Consider the following 24,114-nt stretch of genomic DNA (forward strand, 5'->3'; position numbering starts at 1 on the left):
ATTAGGATCAGTTTCTGTATTGCATTTTCTTACAGAAATTAATCCTCAGCAATATCTCAGTTGAGAGTGTAATTCAAGCTTCTGAAACTTTCACACTGAAAATGAAGATGTTACTTTCACCAGGAACTTAAAAGAATGAACAATTAAAAAATTACTCTTGTAGAAGCATACATGCTGCTTTTAAAGTGATGTGATAAGCCATAAGGGGCATTTATCAGCACCAAAATGGTTGTAGTCATTAATTTAAGTAATAAATCATAGGTCCTGCTAACAATGACAGCAAACAGATGCTAACAAGAAAATGTATTATTTAATATGTTGTGTGTTATAAAAATGTAAGCATTTAGGACACTTCTTAAATTTTTATAATAATATGCATTTAATACATAAGAATCAAATTTATAGGTCTCATTCAGGTCTTGTTTTCTCTTCTGTGAACACAGAATGGATTCCTGAGAGAGAAAAAGCTCAAGAAGTCAATGTTTCAAATAGATGTTTGCAACAAAATCAAGTTGTTTGTCTTGCTGTCTTGAAGCATTGAATCGCATTACAAAATGAAAATCAACTTATTTGCTTTTATGTAAACAGAAGCTTCCCCTGCAAGTTGGAAGGAAAATCAAATAACTATGAAGTTTGTCTACATGTATGGACAGCAAAAGATCTTATCATTTGCCATGAAGTTAAAATATAATTCCGTACAATCTTTACACACAGAATGTCAATATTGAATAACTCTCAATGACTCTGCCAAGTTATAAAAACAGCAGTTTAATTTCCCATTGTGTCTTATTCTTTGTTTCTTATATCAGTTTATATAATACCATGTAACGCTACAATTATTTACACTAAAAGTATCGCTTGCAAAAATGCCAAAACCAAAACCAAATCTATGCTAGCAATCAAAAACTTTATCTATTCCATTTCCTCCATTCACAGCCACCCTTCTCTCTGGACCCTGAAACCCAGACAGAATGATGATTCTGTCCAATTCTGGTACTGACACACAAGAGCCTAAGAAATGCAATTTTGCCTTTTGGCAAGCTCTGCCACACTAAATAGAACCACTGTGCAAACACCTTTCCCAGCCCTGTATCTCTGCTGCTGCACAGCCTGCTGCATAAGGTCCCTCTGCAGGAGGGTCAATTGTTTCTAAGATCATCACTGCTTTTTCCAAACATTTTTGTTTTGATTTAAGGAAACTATTTGGATAATAACACCCCTGTTTCATTATGATTTTCAATGAACTCCTCTTGTTATCAGCACAACTCCTTTCTTGGAAGTACTTCGCTCAATGCTTTAAAACACTTGAGAAAGCAGTGATCAGAGTATGGAAACTAAATTTTCTTCATTAAATCTACTGAAGCAGATATTAAAAATGCATTTAATATACCGGGGATGGCTGGTGGGCATCACTGACTGTGACAGGCCAGTTACTGATGAGCTGCTGTCAGACGGCCTTCTCAGCAGGGATCTGTGTCTAAGGCTGCTGAAGGACAGCAATATCTTCCCTTGTGTGTAAGCTCTATTCATCTCCCAAGTATTTACTAAATCACAGACCTCTGCACACAAACCCAGTGTTTCAGCGCATGCTAACAAATGATGGATGGCCCAGTCAATTCGTTATGTCCTGAAAGCGTGATTTCCTGCCATTCCAATCATCAAACCTCTAGAGCCTTCAGAGCTGATCAGTCCTGGAGAATGTATTTTGCAGGCTCTATTAAAGGAGTAGAGGTTCTTTCCATTAGTCTCAAACTTTTTTTTTTCCCTGGCTGATTTAAAGAGAACTCTCTCCTTCCAACAGCACCACTGCCACCACTCTTCAATGTGTAAAGTATTCAGCAAATGTACCTTTGGTACATCAGTGAAATAGCACTCCTAGAACACGAGCCAGTTAAAAAGATGAATTTTGTTTGTGACTGCTATAAATGCGACAATATTTTATTTCAATTCATCATATGTCTTTATTATGTAACCTAGACAATCCCCAAACCATTTTGTAACTTAGCTTTTCTGATCAAATACCTTTTCTAGCAAAGGAGTGCTCAAAAGGACCCGTTTTCTTTGTATTTGCCTAGTGAAACATATCAGAACTCTCTTAATTGCATTCCTCTTTAAAGCATAAGACACTTAGGAATAAACTTCCAGTGTTCAAAAGACAGGCAAGCTGTCAAAGAAACAAACCTTCTACATTTCACCCTCTTCATAGTAAGGCAGTATCGTGAACAGTCTTTCTTCTACGCGCTAGAGGGGAAATTTTATTTACCTATTCAGTGATCTATAGCAGCAGAATATACATACCTCATGCCTGAAACACTGAGCTTCAAATGAAATAGTCCACGGCTGCTGAGGAGTTAGCTGTCTACAGTACCACAAGTTTTTAAATGTGGTATAACAGATATGAGTTTAGGTAAACAAGCATTTGGTTACTCTGAAGTGCAAAGACCTTGGATTTCTTTGCTTGCTAGGTGTGATCCAGACATAGCCAGTACAAACCAATCCACATTGCCCTACCGTTCACCTCAACCTTGACCTGGAGATTAAACTCACTTTTATTGCACACAAAGGTCATCTGTGTTAGGTCAAAATTCAAAGTCCCTTGTCAGCTAAGGTTGATATATTCCAACCTTTCCTACTCTAATGCATCAAATTTTTCATGGTGAGGTCATATTCAGCAGACAGTGTATTCAGCAATTTATCGTGCCATTGTAATATAGCCCAGAATATGACTGTCCAAAAAACAATGCATGAATAAAATATTTTCCATTCTGATGCAGCAAATCGCCTACGCTTGTAAAACTTGAGCCTAGACTTGTTTTCAGGCTTCAGAAGAATTATACATCATGGAACTGTTTCTAAAATACAATCAAGAATTACCATTTCTATCACAATATTCCTTAAATATAAGTAACATGAATATAATGGTATCCTAAAATCCACAAGTCAATTAAAAAGCACATATGGTCAGTGTTAAAACTTCCACTTTATCCTCCCTTAACAACCACCATAATCTTGCCCTTAAATCTACAGACATCTGTTGGTCTGTCTGATGACATCAAGCTTACTTTAGAATGAAATACATAGAAAAAGACTGTGTCACAAGACTTATTTTCCTATCCTACTACTGATTATCACATCCATGGAATTTAAGAAGTGTCAGAAAGTACAACCAAATTAAACCTCACAAATCCACACAGTAGTGTACATGTTGACCAAGACAACTCTCCCAGCTTTGACATATGAAAGGATTTTCTTTTTTCTTTTCCTTTCCCTTTTTTAATCTTCTTCTGCTCCTTTTCTGTTTTCTTTTCTCTCTTTTTTCTCCATTTCATTTCTTTTTCTCTTGAATTTTTTCTCTTCTCCCTCTTGTCTCTATTTTTCTATTTTCTTCCTGTTGCTTTCTCCTTTCTCTGCATTTTTTTCTGGTTTTTTTTTTTCTCTCTTTCTATTTCTTTTCTTCTGAATTAAACAATAGCACTTAACACACAGCTCCAGCAGATTCAGAATGCATTTTCAAATTATAGGGAACTAATTTCCACATCTGCTTTAAAAGACCCCCTCCAATCATTGCATTTCACCATCAAATCTTCAAAGGATATAGGATTGGCTTCTAAGTGGTTTGTATAAATTCCTCAAGGCCAAAAAAGGTTTCCCTTTACTCAGCCAAAATGAATTTCACAAGTGTAATAAGTCCTGTTCTGTGTAATTTTGTTTCTTTTTAAAAGAACTGTACTCCCATATGGTAACACATCACAAACTGGAAGGGGAAAACATTAAAAGAGAAGGAAGAGATTTATCAGTACTCAAGAATTCAGAAAATAAAAATTTAATTTTCCTTGTATATTTCAAACAAAATTTCAAGACTAACGTTTAAAATAGGTTTGTATTTTGCTAGGATGAACAACATATGTGGGAATGCATATAAGGAAGAAGATGGTTACACCAATAAAAAATGTGACAGAAAACTACAATGGACTTCCTTCAAAATTAACTTTCATGCTGACGCACACATATATTACACCTACTTTTCTATTAATAGGTAACATGCAAACAACTCAAAAAAAACCTCTTCTATCTCTCCGAACAAAAGAAAGCACCCATGTCCTGAAAATCTAGTATTCACCTGAGCCAGTGGAAGTTTTCTGCCTAAATCCTGTCTGTTGGTATTGGGAAAGCCACAAATGTGAGGAAAACTCTGTTTTCCATTCTACTCTGAACCCACCCACGGCTATTAATATCTAACTTTTAAGTCAGTATCTTCTGTTTAATTTAATGAATAATAAAGGAGACAAAGTTTTTCTGAGTTATATACTGATACTGTTGATTTCTTTCACACAATGTTTTCTACTACAGGAGAGGACTGGTATCCTTCCTATTTTGGGTCATAACACTAGCAAACAGTTTGTTAGCAAGTCATATCAAATCCAACAAATTACAACTTCTTTGATATTGATTGTTCACTGAAATTTAAGTGAAAAGAGAAACTGCCTACTGGTTCAGCCTATCAAAGCCGTGATATAGTAGATTTTCTACCAAGGGTTGAAATAACAAGAACACCTTCCAAAGGGAGTATTATCAGTTGTTCACATAATTACTTTGCACAGTTAATTTTTATTTCATTTTAGGATTATTGAAAATATGCTACATTTTATTGTGGGTCACTTCTTGAAACTTGAACATTGCTAATTCTCTTTTCAATTAATGACCCAAGACCTCTTTCTCATCTCTTATTATCTATCTGTTTACCTGTGAGGTTTACTGCACTTCAAGTACATAACAAATTTTAAATTACATTAGGTTTGTTCTACATAGACAAAAACAAACTCCGTGTCAACTTTGTTTATTCTGAAGTCTAACGTAAAAGAAGAAAGTATAAAACTTTGAAAATTCTATTTCATTGATACTCTTGTTAAATCCTCCAGAACACTTAAATACATTACAGTGGTACAAAGCATTTGCCACTTGATGGGATCGTTTATATAGGCAGAGCATGAATTTATGTCATTGTTAAGTATTGAGAATATAGAGAAAGGAGTTTCAATTGTGCCTTTAATGTTTTTTTTGCAGAATAAGTTTCTATCACTCGCAAGCACAAAGGTAACTTTCTAAATGACATTTGCTACATCAGTGTTTGCAGAGTAATGAAAAATAGCCTAGTTCTTCTTCTTTTCAAAATAATTAATCAACTATTCAGAAGAGCAGGGAGAGCAGAAGTTACAAGAATAATGTTGGGTTTGCTATGACAAGAACCTTTCTAGGAAGAAGAGAGTGCAAGTGAAGTGTCACACAGCAGTAGGATGCCTGCTCATAAATACAACCTGTCTAATAATCCTGTGCCCGAGTTCAGAGCCTCGAACTCTGCGAGCCACGGAGGCAGCTATCTGCCCTCTGCCCATGAGCCTCACTGCCAGTCTGCCTTCCAGGTAACAGCAGCTCCAAAGAGCACTAGAGCAAAGCACGAAGAATTTTCCTTCCACTTTGACTCATGCTGCAGGCTCCAGACACCAGAATACAGAACAGGAAAGAAAAAAGAAAAAGAAAAAAAATTCCTCCTGTTTCTCACCACAGTCATCATGGGCTCATCAGTACTGCTTGACAATCTAAGCAACTGCATGAAAGCAGAATAAAATTATTCACAAACAAGTAATATATTGCCCTGTAAACAAAATTGTCTTCAAGAGGAAAATGAGAGGCTTATCCCCCCCCCACCCTAAAAAACAAAACCAGAGGCAACAATGACACTGGAAAAGAGGAAAAAAAATTATTCCTCAGCCTTAAGCTGCTGGTAAAAGAAATAACATTCAAACCATACATTTAAGCTTCTTTAGGGCCGTTGTTTCAATATTAATCACCACAGAGAAAGTGATAAAATTGAGCAAATAATAAACAGATTATTTTTTCCAATTTACATTGTAACACATTACTGTGCAGATACTTTTTTTAAAAAATTAAAATCTTGCTGAGATGGTTTCCAGGACAGGTGTCATTTAATAAAGCCATGCATCAATAATTTGGAGAAAGAGCAACACAATTACTGAAAATGTGTGGAAAACTGAGGTGATACTAAGCAATGAAGAGTAGAGGTCATCAATGTAGAGGAATGCTCATCCCTTGGTATGCTGTGGAAACCAAGTGTGTACATTCTAATAATCAAATATGAAGTTACATGCATTAAAACCAAATAGCCATACTCAAGTATATCAATATGAAGCTGTGCATCACATTTTCCTCTTGCTTACTGGGAAAAAAAAAAAGGAAGAAAAAATTTTGAAAGTACTTCTCTTATATTTATGCCAGGTTCCCTTACCTTTCTGCTGTGAAAAAAGATCCTCTCGATCGTGTGGAAGTAAGTTTTCACACAAGGGACACAATGAGAACAGTACTTTTTTGAATAGATGCATAAAACTGATGAACTGCACATAGCTGCTGATAAAAGTCAGCTGATACTTCAAAACACTAGTTTTTCAAAACAATGTGAAAATCTCTATAACACAGTTTGCACTTAAATAGTCTCAGAAACTAATGCTTCTTTTAAAGAAATGCAAGTGAAGGTACCTAAAGGAAAGTCAGGCTAGAGGCACTAAGTTTGTTTAACAACTTGAAAAAAGGAAGAGATACAATACAGACTGCACAAATTATGCTGTGGGAAAATATAGCAATCCTCAAATGGACTGAAACACGTTTCACAACAGATCAGTGCAAGAACTTGAAAAGCATGGGTTTTGGAATCACTAAAAGATGCTCAAGGCTAGAAAGTTTCTGGAACCACCAATTCAAGCACAACCTGGTGTAAGAAACTCAAACACTCAGAACAGAACCAAGCCAGAAAAAAATCTCACATTAAAAAAAACCCAAGACAGTATCATAATGAATTGGGTCACCAAAACTTACATCCCTAGAAAGTCTGATAGAAAATGTTACTATATTCCATATCTATCCACACCCAAAAATTGTTATGGCCTCTTTTAAGATCAGCACATCCAGAACTGGAACCACAGGGCAGAGGGGACATTGCTGCAGTCCCTTTTTAAATTGGAGTTGGGAAGTGGGGAACAAACTCACTGCTGGCAGCATGTGCTGAAAGTGGATGCTCCGCTTTGGAGGGCTTACTTTGGAAAGCTATTTGCGGTTTTTTCCTGGGCTTGCAATAGTAGCCACTCAGAAAAACTGCATTTCACAATTAAAAACTGTTTTGAGGTGAACTTTGCAAAGCCACCTGGTTGCTGGGGCCCGGTCACCTCATACCAGGGCTGACAGACCGGTTTCTTCCCCACAACACACCCACAGTTCAGAGACATCAGCACCAGCATCGTCAGAGTCTGGTGGGCAGTGGCACTGACCCCACAGGTGCCAGCACTTCTCATGTGCCACTGGAAACGCTCTGTAAGCTCCTGCCTTCCCCAGGGTTTGCTGCCATCCCTCCCCTTTGTCTCCCAGGCCACGCGATCGCCTGCAAAGCGCCATCTCGGGGGCAGGGTCTGGCGCCATTTTCCTTTTCTCTCCCTACAGTGATCACCCTTGGCGGGCGCCATCTTGGAAAGAGTATTTTTGCCATTTTGGGTCTCTCTTTATTCTGGGGGAGTTTGTGAGATTTAGCGATTTTCTATCTAATGGTTATTTACTCTTATTTTTGCCTTTTGCAGTCTCACTTGTTAGTAAACTGTTATTTTTTTCACTTACATCTACTTGTATTTTGTTTCTCCTTATTGATGGAAAGGGACTGGTGAAAACAAAGGAGAACTCATTTAAGAGTGTTCCCCTTTAAATTCTCTTAAACCAAGACAAAGATTTGGTCAAGAAGACTATAATATTCAATCAGACTTGGATACAAAGAAGAAGGGGAAAACATGTACAAGGTATATATTTGAGAAGGGTATACTCATAAGTCAATTGTGTTCTACCTATAAGAAGCTATAAGAAATATATATAAGAAGCTATAAGAAAAGGTTTCTGAGAGAAACAATGTATTCTGCCATATACAGAAGAACTGAAACAATTAAAACAGTAAACTGAAGTACTAGTACTCTCAGAAGTTGGACTTTTTAGAACAAGTTAAAATAGTCTTTGAAAAAAGAATTTTGAAGGTCTAACATATCATGTCACTATAAATAGGTAGTTCTAAGGTGATTTGTATCTAGAAGATTCTACTTGTAGGCAGCTCTTAACTACCATTTAAGAGAGAGAAAAGGATTTTAACTTTCTCAGAACATTTCCTGCAATGGCCTAAAACCAGTCCTAAAATGGCTCATTCAATTTAGACTTTAACTGTCATTGAGAAAAATAGTATCTCAGAAGAACAGGAGTCCATAGCTGAAGGGAAAGCTGAAGAATATAATACAAAAATAACAAAGAAAACCACAAATTATTAGCAAATTGAAAAATTCAGGTGAGAAACTAAGCAGAAAATGTGGTATACTTCAACAGAAAAGCACAACACTGAATATACAGAATTATCAGTCCAGTGGCATATGTGTGAAAAAGATCAAAGGAACTACGGATCAGTGATCCAATATTGGCAGAGATTTATTGTGCTTAGTGCTTAAAATCACATTTTGATAATCCTCAGGTCATCCAAATACCCTGCTGTTAAATGGGAACATGTTAGGAGACAACTGCTAAGGATCCAAATACCTTAAGAATAAAGAAATGAATAATACATTGGTAATTGCCAGGCATGAAATACAAAGTACAGCATTAACAGAAAAAGAACAGCAATTGGATATACAAGTCTTTGCAAAATAACTGGATTTTAAGAAAAGTAGAGTAAATCCATGTTGTATGGAAAGTTACAGGGCTGTAAAATATAAGAATTCCCAATGCTTGTATTAAAATACTTATAAACAGCATGAGAAGCAGTTTAATTTTGACTTTTTGACATTAATAAGTCACATGACAATACTCATTTGAAGTAATAATCTCACCTCCTGAAATAGTTCAATAATAGTAAAGCACAAACTACCCTGTTACCATTTTTTTAGATTCACAGGTCAGGGTGGCAGCTACCACCCACCATACCTGTGCATTACAATGTGGCAATTGTTTACAGAAATTACAATTTATTCTTAGGGAGAAACTGCTCAACAAGAGCAGGCCCTTTCACATAGCATGAAAGAGATTTTATACAAATTAAGAGCATAAAATGCAAGGCTTCAGGAAATACAACAGCTGAGAGAAGAACCAAGAGATAAGACAGTATTAGAAAAAAACTGAGCAGATTAATGCAGAAATCCAAAGACCCACAAGATCTATGAGGCAGTAGGAACTAGAAATATTTGAAAACTGTCAATTTATGTATTACATTACCAGTGGAATACCAATCCTTCCCAGGGAAAGATTGAAAGTGCAAGGTGAAAGCAGCTATTATGGATGTTACTACTTTCCAGTTTGAATCAGCAACTGTTACTACATAATAATGAGAAACTGGCTATGGACACCTTCATCACACTGTAGGTACCATGACAGATTCTGGAATATTTTTTTTAAAAAGACTGAATGAAAAAGTTGAGGTGGGTGGGGGGCTTTAGTTGATTCTGGCTTTCATAAAGAAAAATAAAAAAATCCAGCCAGAAAGTCCAGTCAGACCCTTCTTGTCCTAGAAGAGAATGACATTTCCAGATTATAAAATAAACTTACTCCACAGTTATCAAACATATCACTGAAAAAGCCTCCCCCTTAAGATGGTATACAAGTTTACAAATCTCTGCAGCTTGCAGCTGGCCTCTTTTACAACATAAGGGTTATAGAGAATGCCTATTTCCCACATCCTAACATGTATCTATTTCAACACACCTTCCTTACTGCTAAGGAAAGCAGTGGCCTTGGAATGTATTGTTTATCTTCTGCATCTGACCTGCTACGAGAAATAAACAAAGAGACAACAAAGAAATATCACACTTACAGAAAGAAGATGTACAGAGCTCCTCAAAATATACTTAAGACAGGCAATTTTTAAAAAGCTATCAATTCATTGCTCATATAGAAGGTTTTAGCCTTCTGCTAGCATGGGCAAACAATATTCAAGAGAGATCTATAAGCTAAATTCAGAACACGCCATTCTCAAGGCATAATGTGAATAACAAGATAAAGGTATAGCCACTTAATTGTGGAAGCAACTACTACAGCTAACCTTTGCTTTTCAGTGTTCACCACACTTGAGCCAGGTCCTTTAGAAAAAAAAACCAACAGAATTCTTTTCCTAAATAACCCTATACTGTTAGTTACACATAGTTCAGGAGTCATCAAGTTCTGAAATAGAGGATTCAATGGATCTTTTGCAGCACCAAGTGAGTGGACTGGGAAGTAAAACATTATCAGAAAAGCCCAGTCTTTTTTGGACAAATTTGACTAACAAACAAATCCCATGTGCCTATGGATCTGTCTTGGAAGCACGTTCCTAAAAATAGTGACTGACCTGATAAATCAAGCCAAATTCTAACCTTCTTTCAAGACAACTTTATAAGGAGAGTAGAGAAAGAGAACATGTGCATGTGTACGTACGTATGCATGCACACACAACTACCCACAAACACTCTCTCTCCTAATTTCATTAGCACTGAAGTGATGAAGCCAAGTCTAAGCTCCTGAGACACACGTTGTCACGGTAAGTGCTTCTCCAAGTTGCAGAAGTACTGTGCAAGGTGAGCTGGGTTACCAAAATGCAACTCAATGCACTCCCTGAACCAACCACAACAGTTTATTATCACTTCTTCTCTGTAACAGGGCAACTCTCTCACACTTTCCTGAAAAGGAAAGGATTTCACTGGACAGCTTAAAAGCCTAAGTTAATGTTGGCTCTTCACCCACATACTGTAAGTTACACACAGTGTCAGTTTATTCTGCTGCATTTGTGGTTAAGACTAGCAAGGTTCATTCAGGAAGCATGTGAATGATTTTCGGTTTTGTTAATTTCTCTCTTTCACCAAACTAGATACAGTATCTAACCCCCTACATTTTTCTGTATTATTTCTTGTGATTTTAGAAACAGCATCACTCTTCTCTCCACAGAACCCAATTTGCTTTCCTGTCCAATTCAGCAATAGCAGTCCTTCCCCCAAATGTGAAAGGAAAGTGAAAACTTGCAGCATTCTTTAGAACTTTGTTGTAGTTGGTAGGAAGTAAATTTCTGCAATGAAGATTGGTGCATGGAGCACATCCTGTCACAGATACCTTTCCATCCTAGGCCATGACATTTGCCAATGTCTTTGAGAATTCTGAACACAGTTCAGTCAAAGAAGCACATGAATGGCCCTAAGTAAAAAGATGATCCTTTTACAGTTTCAACTGGAATGCAGCAGCAAGCAGAGAATTATGGATCCATAAGGTCCGTTATCCCTAAGAAACAGGGGCACTGGCATTGCAGGATGTATTTCATACTTGGCTTCAGCCACAGAGGCTCGTTCTGCACCGTAAGGCTTTATTCACATCAGAAGACCTCCTTGGTGTCCAAGAAGCTCATGAAGGGCCCCAAGAGCTTTCACCTGGACGTGTGTCGGGGGAAGTGTTCTTTATTTTGTGCCAACTTCTCGGGTCACGGAGGGTGAAGCAGTATCCTGCTCCCAGCGGCAGCTTCAGCGAGCTGTCGCTTGCCGTCGATGACCGTGTGCGTGTGCTGGTGATTTTGTACCGTGCGGGGCCTGAACTGGGGCACCGGGTGGAGCTGGCGCAGCGGCCCCCGCGGCCCCGCGCCCAGCCGCAGCGAGCCCGCAGGCCGCCGCCGCAGGGGCCGAGCCGCCAGGGCCCGCGCCGGAAGGCGGGATGCACTTACCTAGGAAACTTCTCCTTCAGCTTCCTCAGACTCTGCCGGGTGGGCTGCACGTGCCCCAGGAACTGGGCTATCTCATCGTACTGGGCTTTGCTCAGCTTCATGCCTTGCACCGCCAGGGCTGCGCGGAGGCGGCAGGAGAGGCGCGGATCACGCCGGGCGGCGAGAGGCAGAAGGCCAGCGATGGCGGGGCGGAGAACCGCGTCAACCCCGGGGCACCCGCGCTACCAGCCCAGCGCCCAGGCAGCCACGAGCCGCCGCGGGCGCCACTTCCCGCGGCTCCGCCCCGCGTCCCGTCCGGGGCGGTGCGGTGCGAGGGGGGCGGTGCAAGCGGCCATGCCGCGCCGTCCGGCTCTGCGCAGCCGCTCCGGCGGGCCGGGGTACGCGGCTGCCGGCTGGCCCGGCCGCCGTGAGCGCCCGGCGTTTCTGGCGGAGCAGGGCGCCGGCAGCCTCACGCCTGGGGATGTGCCCTGTTTGGTGCCGGCAAATCGCTTCTGCCAGCCGCCATGGTGCCTGCGAGGGCGGAAGAGCGGCGGGCGGCCCCGCCTCCGGCCCCGGCCGCAGCGGGCAGAGCGGGCCGAGGTGCGGGCTCTCGCTCGTGTGCGGGGGCGCCTGCGCTGGGCCGCGGGTGCTGCTGTGTAACGCCTTAAAAGTGTCAGTTTCAAGGCCCTTTTCGCAAGTCACGCTGAAATGACTGCTTCTTGCTGCTCAAAGTCGAAACAAAAGCTGTAGTAATATAGCTGCGGATGCCGACAGGACATGCAGCAAGGGTAAAGACTCCTGCTGAATTTTTGGAGAGAACAATCCTAGTTTGTGCTTGGATTTCCTTCAAAGTTTGTTAAGGCTCAAACTTAGGCAAGCAGTATTATTAGGTACCATTTAGATATCAATAAGTATACTGCAAGTCGTAGTTTCTGTGCTGGGTGTTTTTAGTAACTTTTATAATTTCAAATATAGGTATACTCTCCTAAAAACAACATTAAAAGACTAGTGGTTATGAAGAGAATTGACTGTGCAGGTGACCAAGAAATATAAGTGCCCACATGGATCTTGATTTAATTCCATTCATGGGCTACATACAGGTTAGTGATGTCCTAGCCCTGAGATTTCAGGCACTTTAAAGTATGGGTTAAGAACCGAATTTCTTATTTTTATAGATTATAGATTCTGTTCTCTTGCTTTCTCTCTTGAAAGCTTTAGGATCACATTTTGACTTTTTTTCCAGTATCTTAGCTAGAAACTTTACAGTTTATTGCAAGAGTACAAAATTTAGAACTTCAATGATGAGCAAATAGCATGGATATGTGAGCAGGGTCAGTCATTAAGGTTTCTGATGGAGAGTGCTCACAGAATCCTGTCTCTTGATCTCCCATGAATTTTGGTGAGTTTTGTTTGGAACCAGAAGCCCTCCTAGGAACAGATGTTTCTGATGCTATGGCCTAAATATAAGTGTTTGAAACTCATTAATTACTCCACAGTGAAAGGAAATGCAGTGAACCTAAGACAAATTACAGATTCTATTCCTCATGCTGAGACCAAAAAATAATAAGTGAAATTGAAAAAAGTGCATTCTTTTAATGAGGAGTATTATTGAATGTAGAGATACTTTACTTTCTTTAGTTCTGTCAAAAGGCGTAGTCAGAGATATGTATGTTTGGGAGAGAAGATGGGGTTCTTTCCATCTGATATCCATTTAAAGGCCCATAAGGATATAACTTGCTTGAAACATAGAAAAGGTAATTTCCCCCTATCTTTACAAAGATGATAATTATGGCTTTTTCTTTAGAAATAGATTTAAAAGAAAATAATGAGTAGTCTTTCACTACATTACTACTGCTTCTTTAGAAACAATCAGTAGTGCTTCTTTAAAAAAAAGAAAAACAACCAACAAATCAACATTTTTTCTGTCTTTGTTGTGGCATAATTTCCAGTGAAGATGTTTTTAAATGTCTTAATGCTGCTATCTATAACTTCTGTTATATTACTGTTCATATTACTTACTCACTAGTATATGTTCTTGATTTTTTTTTTTTAATAAATCAAATGGCACTTCAGTCTGCAATGCATAGAACAATAGTTTGGAACTGCAGTACGAAGTTATCAGTCTATGGACCAAACTACAAACATCTCCTGTACATATTACATACACATTGGATATATTGTGTAGTCTCCCCTACTGGATCAAGGTTTTGTAGACTCCAAAATCAATTTTAAAAAAGCAGATTACTTTCTAACATGAGTGTTCACTGAAACCAAGAGGAGCTAATACCATGCTGTCATAGGGAGGTAACAGCCCTCAGATGTGAACTGCTGCAGGGAAGCATTTTGCATGGTGCAGTGCAAAACATAGATGAGAAGTTCTGTGTGTAAAGTATAAGCCACTCTTTGCCTAAATTAGTTAATACAGAAGTTTTCAAATAAAACATTCAAAAATCCAGCGAGGAAAAAAAAAAGAGAGGTTTCCTAGCAGAAAGTCCATTAAATGCTTTTTTCTATCAATCAAACTGCCTTTCCAGTTTTACTATATCAAATAAACATCAGACCATCTGTAATTAAATTGTGGACATCTATTACTGTGAGATGATGTAGATGGTGGAAGTTTGCATAAAAAAACAAGCAGCTGGATGAAATATATAAGAAAAATAAAAGGTGGGAAAAACTTAAATTTACATTTGGCTTAAGAAGAGCTGCAAATGGTTGGATGCTGGAGGAATGTTCTCAGGAAGTAGTTACTGTGTACTCGCTTTGTTCTTAGGTGTTTCCATGGTATCTGCATGAGGCAGCTGCTCCTGATTTTTGCCTTGAAGTTGGTTTCCAGTCTGTCTAAAACAAAGTTCCCTTCCGAGAAGAAAGTAAAGAGAAAAAAAAAAAAAAAACTATGGGGAAAAACAAACAGCTGGGAATGACAAATCAGGGGAAAAACGAAGAGGACATGTAACCTATCAGGGGAAAGTAAGGACAGGGAGAGAGAGCAAAACACCTGGCAGAGGACTTCCAGTAATGACCATCCTTTCTTGTAGGTAGTCTTGGACACACTTGGTGTAGGACAGTAAGGAATGGACCTTTGTTCCATTGCTTTTTTGCTTTGTTTTACCTGGTAGTGTGTGATATTAGTATGTGTCTCCTGTTACTTTAAGATGATTGCATAGTGTGATTTACAGCTAAGTTCAGAGTTAAAATACCAGTCATTATTCTCCACAGAGCTTAAAATGGCTATATTTTAAGAATAGATAATTAGAGTATGATATTAATACGGAGTCAATTCATGCACAGAGTGCAAATTTTGATTTGGTTTTTCTGGCCTTATGTGCAGCTGTCATTTTACTTTATCACCCCATTTCTTCATAGACAAAATCTCTGGTCCATGTTGCTTTCTGTAACAAAATTAATGGAAAGTCTGCTAGCACTCATATATATTTTCCAATCTATTGATTGTAGATGCTAATGTTGGGAGCTATGCTAAAACTAGAGTCTCATTGGCTACAGATTGGGGTGCTAGTTAGAATTTTCTAATGCTTTTAGTCCCACTTCATTCAGTTTGGTGGATGTACTTCTAGGAGTGTTTTTCAGTTGTTAAATCTATTTAATGGTATTTTTTTTTGTTGTTGTGGAATTCAGCTCTTCTTATTTGACATTTTTTCATTGAAAGAAAAACTTGATAATGCTTCCACTTAACTTGGTCTAATAAACACCTCCACAGGATCCTGTTGTTACCTCATAAAAAAGGAGAACCCTCAATTTATGTTCTAATTTATATCCATGGGTTTTAATGTACTTTCTGAAAGTGCCTGTATTGTGAAACAAACCATAGTATCTTCAGTATGTATTAAACAAACAAAAAAGAAGCAGTTGGTCTGTGCATCACTGTTGAGCATTCTGGTTTGCCATTTCACAAGATGGTAAGTCACCCTAATTTTTTTTTCTCCAGAAGTGTACATGGGATTGTTTGATACCACAACAAGTGAAGTACATGACATCAATAGGAGCAATAGAATGATTATACATAGCAGAGTACCAATTAAAAAGGGCAGACATTGTTTTCTTTCTGGTCTACAGATTTGTTCCTCATAATTATAGAAGTCATTGAAGTGAATTAATCTAAATTTTCTGTACTATTAATATACTAGATATATGTTTCTATAAACTACTTATTTGCCTGTTGAAGTATTTAAAAGGAAAAGAAAAAGTTCACTGCCACATATTGAGGATGTTGCTTTATACTCATGGGGCCTGATCTATGGTCCATAGAAGGTCTATCAATTTTAATGGACTTGGGCCACTTCTATGGTTCTTAGCTGCATGTTTATGTATTTTCTGGAACAAGATGTAAAAGATTGTTGAAAATGATGAGTTATTTAAAAATCAATTTCTGTAACTGAGATGGCAACATGCCCAAAGTGTTCTTACCCTACCACTTGACATTCCTGTAGTTTCACATGATGAAATTTCTGGAGCTTGGATTTGCCCTTTTAAGCTCTCTGTAGTCAGATACAGAAACCTATATGAAAATACCTTTCTGTTTTCAAATGCAATTATTTAAAGTTATTATTAAAGTTATAATTATTTAAATTATTTGAGGTAATTTTCCCTCTTTGTTTGTATTTGTTAAGACACTGCATTAACTACTGTATACTGCTTTCCCCCCAGAGGATTTCAGTTTTATTCACTGTATGGAAAAAAACCCCTGTCATCATGTGATGAATTAGATTTTTTTTCTGAAAAACTCCTGCCCTATTTGTTGCAGAATTTGGATTACATACCATTTGAATGAAGCAGGACCTGTAGAAAGAAAATTTAAGAGCAAAGATAATTGGACTGCTACTCAATTAATACAGATTCTGTCCTTGCCTCTATGTACATTTTATGTAAGCTTAGAAGTCATTTGATGGAGTTTCTTTCTTTCCATGTGTTCTTTTTTTTTTTTTTTAACACAATATGCATGTTATTCTTTGCCAGCCATCTAATTTAATTACATTGGTGCCATAAGCTATTCTCTAAAGAGGTCATTCCATTTGGCTCTGGCCAGTTTCAGAGTAATGCCTGTGCACTTGTAGTACTGCTACTGCACATTGTGCGCGTACGTGGTCAGACAGATCAGCTGATCCAGCTGCAAACGTAACATGCCAAAAAACACCTGAAACTATTATTTTTCATCTAAATCAACTGTGAATTCAACTTACTGGACAGCCTTGAAAATATAAGTGCCAACATATGGGAGGAAATAAGGATGCAAGGCTACCTCTCTCTGTTGATGGTAGCAGAGCCTTGAGGGATTGACCTCACAATTTAGACCTCTAAATTTAGGTGCCAGTCATTAAGCAATATGATTATCCTGCATATGTTCTGCTAGGAGTTTACATTTGAGAGTGTCGTTGCACTTAATGCTAAGCACTATCAGTGGAGCTGAATTTAATGACAGTCAAACCTTGAACATACTGGGCACAGTACCCTGAAAACTCAGGTCCTGAGTGTACTCTGCTGGAGAGCCCAAATCAGTGAACAGCCTTGGACTAAATCTTTCAAGTTTGATTTCTCTCATACATATATATATGAATTAAAAAATATATACACGCATGTGCAGAAGTATACAAAAATATACATAACAGAGGAGAATGTGTTTTGAAAATACATATACTAGTATATATTTTTTTGCTTGTGTTTATTCAATAAGATACTGTTGTAATGCTTAATATGTCTGACGTGAACAGTTGGCAGTAAAGAATAAGTGAGACCAAATTTTGAATTTAAGAGTTAAAATAAGTACAGAAGAGGTGCACTATTTTCTTTGTAAGTAAGGCAAAGGAAGGGAAAAATAGAAATTAGGAGCTCTTTTGTAATACAGGTAAAGAGTAGGACTGAAATGAGGTTGTACATCAAAATGCGTGGTATAATGTACAAGTTTCACACTTTTTGACATAGTAACAATGATGTTATGATGTATAAGTAAATCAAAATTACAAAATTATTAACACAAATAGTGAAATAAAATATACTTACTAATAGATTGCATTATGGTTTTTTCCTAATTAGCAAAATTTTATAACTTTGTAGTATATTTCTGAAGCATTGTTATGAGACAGCAATGCTCTGCTGAATTGCCTCATTATTTTTATTAACTTCACAGAAACATAGTACCTCAGAGTAACTAGGTAAGTTGTCTATATCTCTTCTTACAGCCAGAAGGATTTCAAATAGAAAGTACAAGGCTAAAACTAGCTCAAGTATTGTGCTTTATAGCTTTTTATCAAAATCTCTGAAAGAGGAGCAAATTCTGGCTAAGAATGAATTGTGAAAGAGAGAACATTATTATCCAGTATCTAAGATCTGGCAATATAAATTGAATTTGTAGAATTGTGTGCTGTTGTGTTCATTTGGATCTTTTTTTCTGCCTCCCTCCTTTCACACGCGCACAAAGAAAATGAAGCAGGAAAGAGGTAGCTTGCAGTGAGTGACCAATGCTGTTTTGATTTCAGCAGGTGCCATATATGATTAGCCAACCTGAGAATTAGGACCTTATTATATGTTGTCTGGAACTTTTAGGCATGTAACAGTTTTTAGGGAACTTTGGGTTATTTTAGGTCTCATAAGCTTTGAGATTGGACACAGAAGTAGACTAAGGGTGATTTTTTCTGTCCCCCTAGTCGTGAAATTTCCATTGTCACCTTGTACTTATATATATACCTTATATTAAATAGCTGAGGTTTCTTTCACTGTTTTTCTTCTAAAATGTGTAATGCTTTATTGTGTATTATTCAAAAATTCTTGCCTCTCATTACATATCAAATATTTTCACTGTTAGAGGATTGGAATATTCTTTGAATGCATTGTCGCAGAATCAGGAAAAAGTTGAATGCAGTTAACTTTGAGATTATGTAGTCAACCTGATCAAGTATGTGATAGTATCAAATATAACTGTGCTGTATCAGACCAAAGTATTTCTAATTTTTTATTGTAGATTTTCCTAATGAGGTTTTATTGTCTCCATTGGTAAAATGTTCCAGTATTTTATTCCACTTGAACTTGAAAAGCTTCTTTCTAGTATTTAATTCCAAGCCTATGGATTGCAAATGAAAGCACTTTCCTCTGTGTACTTTGAGGAAATGGGAAAATGATAAATCACTGGCTTTTTTACTTGTTTCAGGGTTATTGTAATGCTGATCCACTTCTCCCATCTTTCTTTGGAAGTGTATGCAAGCCCAGTTCTTTTAGTCCTTTCTTGTAAGTCATTTTTCTGAAAGGGTTGTCATTTTTTTGCTCTCTATACTTTGCAACATCTTTCTTAAAATCCAGTGCAAACACTGCTTCAGCTGAGGCATTTCCTTTTGCTGAGTAGAATAAAAATTCTCATATTTTCTAAGCAAGATTCCTTTGTGCTGCTTCTCATATTAACTACTAAAAAAATCACACTGTGGGTTTTTATTCTGCCTTTGCTCACTCTCCAGTCTATTATGCTAGCTTATATAAGTAGCACCATAAAGAGAAAGCAAACTATTTGTAGCACAATGAATATGCTGGTCTGTCTCTTACAGGAGTGGATTCAGAATGCAAAATTCAAGAAAATAAGATTCAAAAATACTAGTGGATGAACCCTGTAATATAGATATTAGATATTTTTTCATGGAACATAGTAATAGCATTACAGTTTCTTGAGTGTTCGATTTATTCTGTTACCCATTTATTCTTTCTAACACATGTAAAACATATTTGACGTTTATAATAATGGAATTATTAGGCATGTTACTGACATCAAGGTTTAAGGGACTGGGTGACACAGGGAATTTATGTTCCACTTTAATCCATTTATCAGCCTCCTGTGGGAATAGATTTTAAATCTAACTCAAGCCATACCAATTTGGGGGGAAAAACCTGCTTAATCCAACAGCCTGGAAAACATGGAAATGTATGAAATTGTTGTCTAGGTTCCCCCTCACCTCTCTTTTTTATGAAGGAAAATATGGTTTATATGATGACTTTCTCTTTGAAATCACATGGCTTCTTGTTCAGATCTGTTGTTTTTCAGTTCAAGAATTAAGAGAGAAGATGATACTGCTGCATGATACTGATGTATCAGACATTAAATAATTGAAATACAAAAGTATATGATTCCATACAGTAGAAAGTAGGTAGCCATTAATTACTTATTTACACATCAAAGAGATTTTCTTTACAATTATAAAAAGATTTTCTAGATTACTGGTGCTTTTCTTAGTGTTTTTTTTTTTCTTTTTCCTTGGTTGTTTTGTTTTAATTCTGTCTGGGAGGAAAACTTTTGAGTGTATTTCTATTATAAAAATATGTACAGCAGCACTAAAACCAGTTGCTTCAAGGGTTTGTGAAGAGGCAGTGTAGGTTGCCTAAACTTAGTCCTGACTGAGGTTGCCTGTTCCCCTGTAATAAAACTAGTTTGCTCTTTCTGATCTACGAACTTAATGTAGCTTCCACTTGGTTAGTAATGAGTTGTATAAAACCAGGCTCTGAAGTACTCTAGTGTGAATCCAGAATCATTGAATGTTGATGTAGGCAGGATCAGATTCGGGCACATTATATGACTCATGCTGATGTAGTCAATTATCTTTATAATGTAAGGAATGGTAAGAGAAGAATTATTGCCAGTCCTTGGTTTTTGACATTGGCATTCAGGCACATACCTGGAGAAATTCAACTTGAGAATCATGTATTGTACATGTTCAGTCAGAATAATTTGCTGCATACTGAGATGCCAATCTTAGGGTTTAAGATGAAAAATACACTCCTATTAGTCAAATATTTATGAGTAGAACCCAATGTGTTTAAACCTTGTTGACCTTTACATAGTTATGACATATATATCATCTCTTGGTTATCCTTACTGTTGCTTTGTTCTAGGAAAAGTAAAACAAGAGGTTAAGTAGTCCCTAAGGGTAGGTGAAAATGTAGACTACTGCCATGTTGCATGGCTGTCTTTCAAGGCAAGTTGATGAGACTGCTCAAAGCAATAAAAGAGCTTACTAGATGATGCCATTTAAGAAAAAAAGTATTTTTGAAAATGAGTTTCTGATTTCTGTATTTAGTGTTGTAGTATTGTAAACAATATATTTGATAGAATTTGTGCTATATATATGTAAAGCCTAATTCATGTGTTTCTCTTTAAGCAATTGCATTCAAAATGAGTTTCAAATTTAATTTCATTTTCTAAAACATTTAAGTGTTCTTTCTGATTCCAGGCTGGAAGGAAAGTCACCATGACCATTTCTTGCTTAATATATATTTTAGGTATTTCATTCATTAATTGCTGCTTGTAATACAGTACCTGAATTATCATTTTGAGAGAAAATGGTATCCAAAAATATACTTAGAACTTAATTAAAAATTATAGAAATACAGACTCTTACTAAATTCTTTGTGGTTAATTACTTCTAGTGTCAATTGTAAGTAGCCTGATTTTAGCTTGTATAGCTATATTTTTATCACTTAGTTTTGCTGTGTCTTGTTTTCCTGATTTTGGTCAGTTAAATAGTAAATATATCGATATAAAGTGAGTGTTGCTGCTCAGATCACCTCTTGAACTTTTCTTCAGTGTTTGATATATTGTCTCATAAAGTCTTTTTCAGCCTTTAAACAACTGAAGTTTGGATTTGAGTTGTGAGTAGTGCTGTAGATAGTCATCATATAGTTGCAGCTGATAACTCCCAGAACTAGTCTTTTTGTCCTTTTTTCCCCACTTATGAGAGGTGTCAGAGAAAGGCTTATATATGTCAGTGGATAGAATGCTTGGCTTTCTTGCAAAAATATTACATACTATCTATACATGACACCCCTTATTTTTAAACTGATTTTTTTTCTTGTCATATGTTTGAAGTGCTACCTAGGCCTAATTTCTAAAGATGGAAACTGATTAAATTTTTATGTGTCTTTGATTTACCACATCTGAGTGAAATTCATCATTTATATTACTAGGAATTTTTAAACTGATAAAGTAATTTTTAGGGGAAAAAAGGTAGAGTTTTAGAAAAACTGTGTAATAAGGTGAATTGAGCTTTCTTATCTATACAGAGTGATGCAAATGAATGTGAGCTGCTCTTTCTGTGCCTTGAACTGGTCAAGATGAGTCCAGCTTTGGTCCAGAAAGCAGAATGTGTGCCAGTGTGGTGATACATTTATCAGTTTTCTATTTTACTTTGCAAGGCTAATCCAGCAAGCTTCATTGTGTGGCTTCCCCTGACTACCTCAGATGTGGATGTGTGATTTCTGTACCCATCTCCATTGCCATAAATGTGAGCTAGTTACTGAATGGGAGTGGAGTTTCTATAGCTTTGACAAAAAATAATTGAGGAACAACATCTCCAAGATTTTGCATGAAATTTGATTTTCTTAACTGAAACTGAAAATGTAAATACATTAAGAATTTGATTATGCAATCCTCACAAGAAGAAAGTTTCCAGTGAAGATAATAGTAAGTATTGTGGCAAAACCTAAAATTTCTGGAACAATTATTTGTAACATTCATGGTTCAAAGTTAAATGGTAGGGCTTCAGCCTTTTTATTAGCTATTTCAGAGTGCTCATTTGGGGAACTGGAGAATTGTTCCTTATTTTCTAGCTACAATGCAGGCTCATAATTAATTGGAATATTTATTCTATTAGGTGTGCATAATATGTCTTTTACATGCCACGAGGCTTTTCTAAGAATACCTTTGAAAAGTTAACCCTTCCCTGAATCATGACAGTAACTTCCATGCCAAAATATAGGTCAAGTTTTTGAACTTCCTTGGTTAAGGAACTGTAAAACAGTAATCATAATCTCCCTTTCCTTTATTTAAGTAAAAGAAAAAACAGTGAAAAGAAAACCGCTTCAAATCAATTCCCCTTACTATTTTAAACCATTTTTAGAATCAGTAATCAATGCATAATTCATAAAAACCTTGGAAGAATATAATAGTGTTCCTTATATGCAGTTCTTTGCAAATGTGAGTGTTCTTAGGCAGTATCCTCATGGTTAGCACTAGGTCTTAGCTGTCAGTGATGCCATATGTAGTAATCTTTACTGATAAACTTAGCCCCTAATCAATAATTTCACAGACTAGGAAAGTAAAACATTATATAGTCCTTTGAATGAGAGTTACATTAGTTGACGAGTTTGTAAAAACAATATGACACTTGTCTTCTAAATAATACTGCAGAAGTCTCTTGTAAGTCCTTTGGCAATTTTTTCTAATCCTTTACAAGTTGTAAAATCATAGCTGAAAGGCAGGCAGAAATGGAATGCACAAGTAAGACATCTGTTATTGTTATATCAATGATGATGTATAACCAGCTCTGCAGTAATAACATTTTAACAAGGACTAGAGTCTTATCCAAAATGAGATCTCATCCACTTCCACATCTTCATTCGCTACATTCATAAGAATGAAGTTTATAATTGGGAAATGTTACCAGTTAGTGCTTGTTGGACATCACAGGTAGGCTACAGTCTGATTTGGATTAATGGCTTTGAAGCCAGGTCATATTTTAACAGACAGCAGTATCTGTAAACCAGCTTCAAAGTAATGTATTTGTGTGCTGCTTATAAAAGTATTCACCATTACTAAATACAGTAACACTTTATTTTACAAGTTCAGCACAGTGAAATGTATGTAGTATTAATTTATATTTGAATCCATTAAAGACAAGCAGCATATTATAATTCATTTAGAAGAAGATTTACAAATCAGAAGTGTGGAGAGCTATTCTGGGAAAATTTTGGGGTGTAGATGCAGCTTTCTTTTAGAGACTGTGTTATTGTGTTGATTCAAAACCAAATTCTTACTATCTACATTTTTAGTGTCATATAAGATATAAAGAGTTAAATTTTCAACTTGCTTGAAATTAGTACAAAGCTACAAAACTGTTAAATAGAGACAGCTTGGAAATGGCAAGGAACTTTTCTAGCTATAGTGGAAAATGGGGAGAAAATATATTATTTTTTACTGTTGTCACACTTTTTGGCCTTGCATCTGTAGAAACAAAAAAAAAGCCAAGGAAGAAATATCTGTGTACATCTTTTTTCTTTTCTTAAAACCTTTTGGTTAAATCAATGGCAAAATGGGTAATTGTGCATTCTAGTATATCTCAATACTGATTTATCCAGTAACAGCTAGTTAGCTCTTCATTTTTGGACTTCATTGTGGAGTTAATATGAACTGAAAAAATGAGACCCATTCCATTGTTCTGTATGATTAAGTGTGGAGGTTTTGACTTTATTCTAACAGCCCATGGGACTTGGTCCAAGAATGTCTATGGGATGTGGTCCAAAAATCCAATGATCCAAAAGCTTCCCGGTAGGGTTTTTAAACTCAATACTTCAGCTTTCAAGTTCTTGAGCTTTCTGTGTACATTTTG

The 24,114-nt window shown here is 36.9% G+C and overlaps 1 protein-coding gene across 2 annotated transcripts in view; it reads right to left on the reverse strand.

Annotated features, from left to right (window-relative positions):
- The window catches only part of CDIN1 (CDAN1 interacting nuclease 1), a 123,854-nt gene extending 111,866 nt beyond the window's left edge, over positions 1-11,988 (reverse strand). The window contains exon 1 of one of the 2 annotated variants that reach the window (XM_036384368.2): positions 11,762-11,988. In XM_036384368.2, the coding sequence (XP_036240261.1) occupies positions 11,762-11,862 (101 nt within the window). In that variant the 5' untranslated portion in view covers positions 11,863-11,988. The remainder of the gene's footprint in view (positions 1-11,761) is intronic. The other variant, XM_036384369.2, reaches the window with a different exon arrangement.
- Positions 11,989-24,114: the final 12,126 nt, after the last annotated feature.

Source organism: Molothrus ater, chromosome 6 (assembly GCF_012460135.2).
Source record: "Molothrus ater isolate BHLD 08-10-18 breed brown headed cowbird chromosome 6, BPBGC_Mater_1.1, whole genome shotgun sequence".
Lineage (NCBI taxonomy): Eukaryota > Metazoa > Chordata > Aves > Passeriformes > Icteridae > Molothrus > Molothrus ater.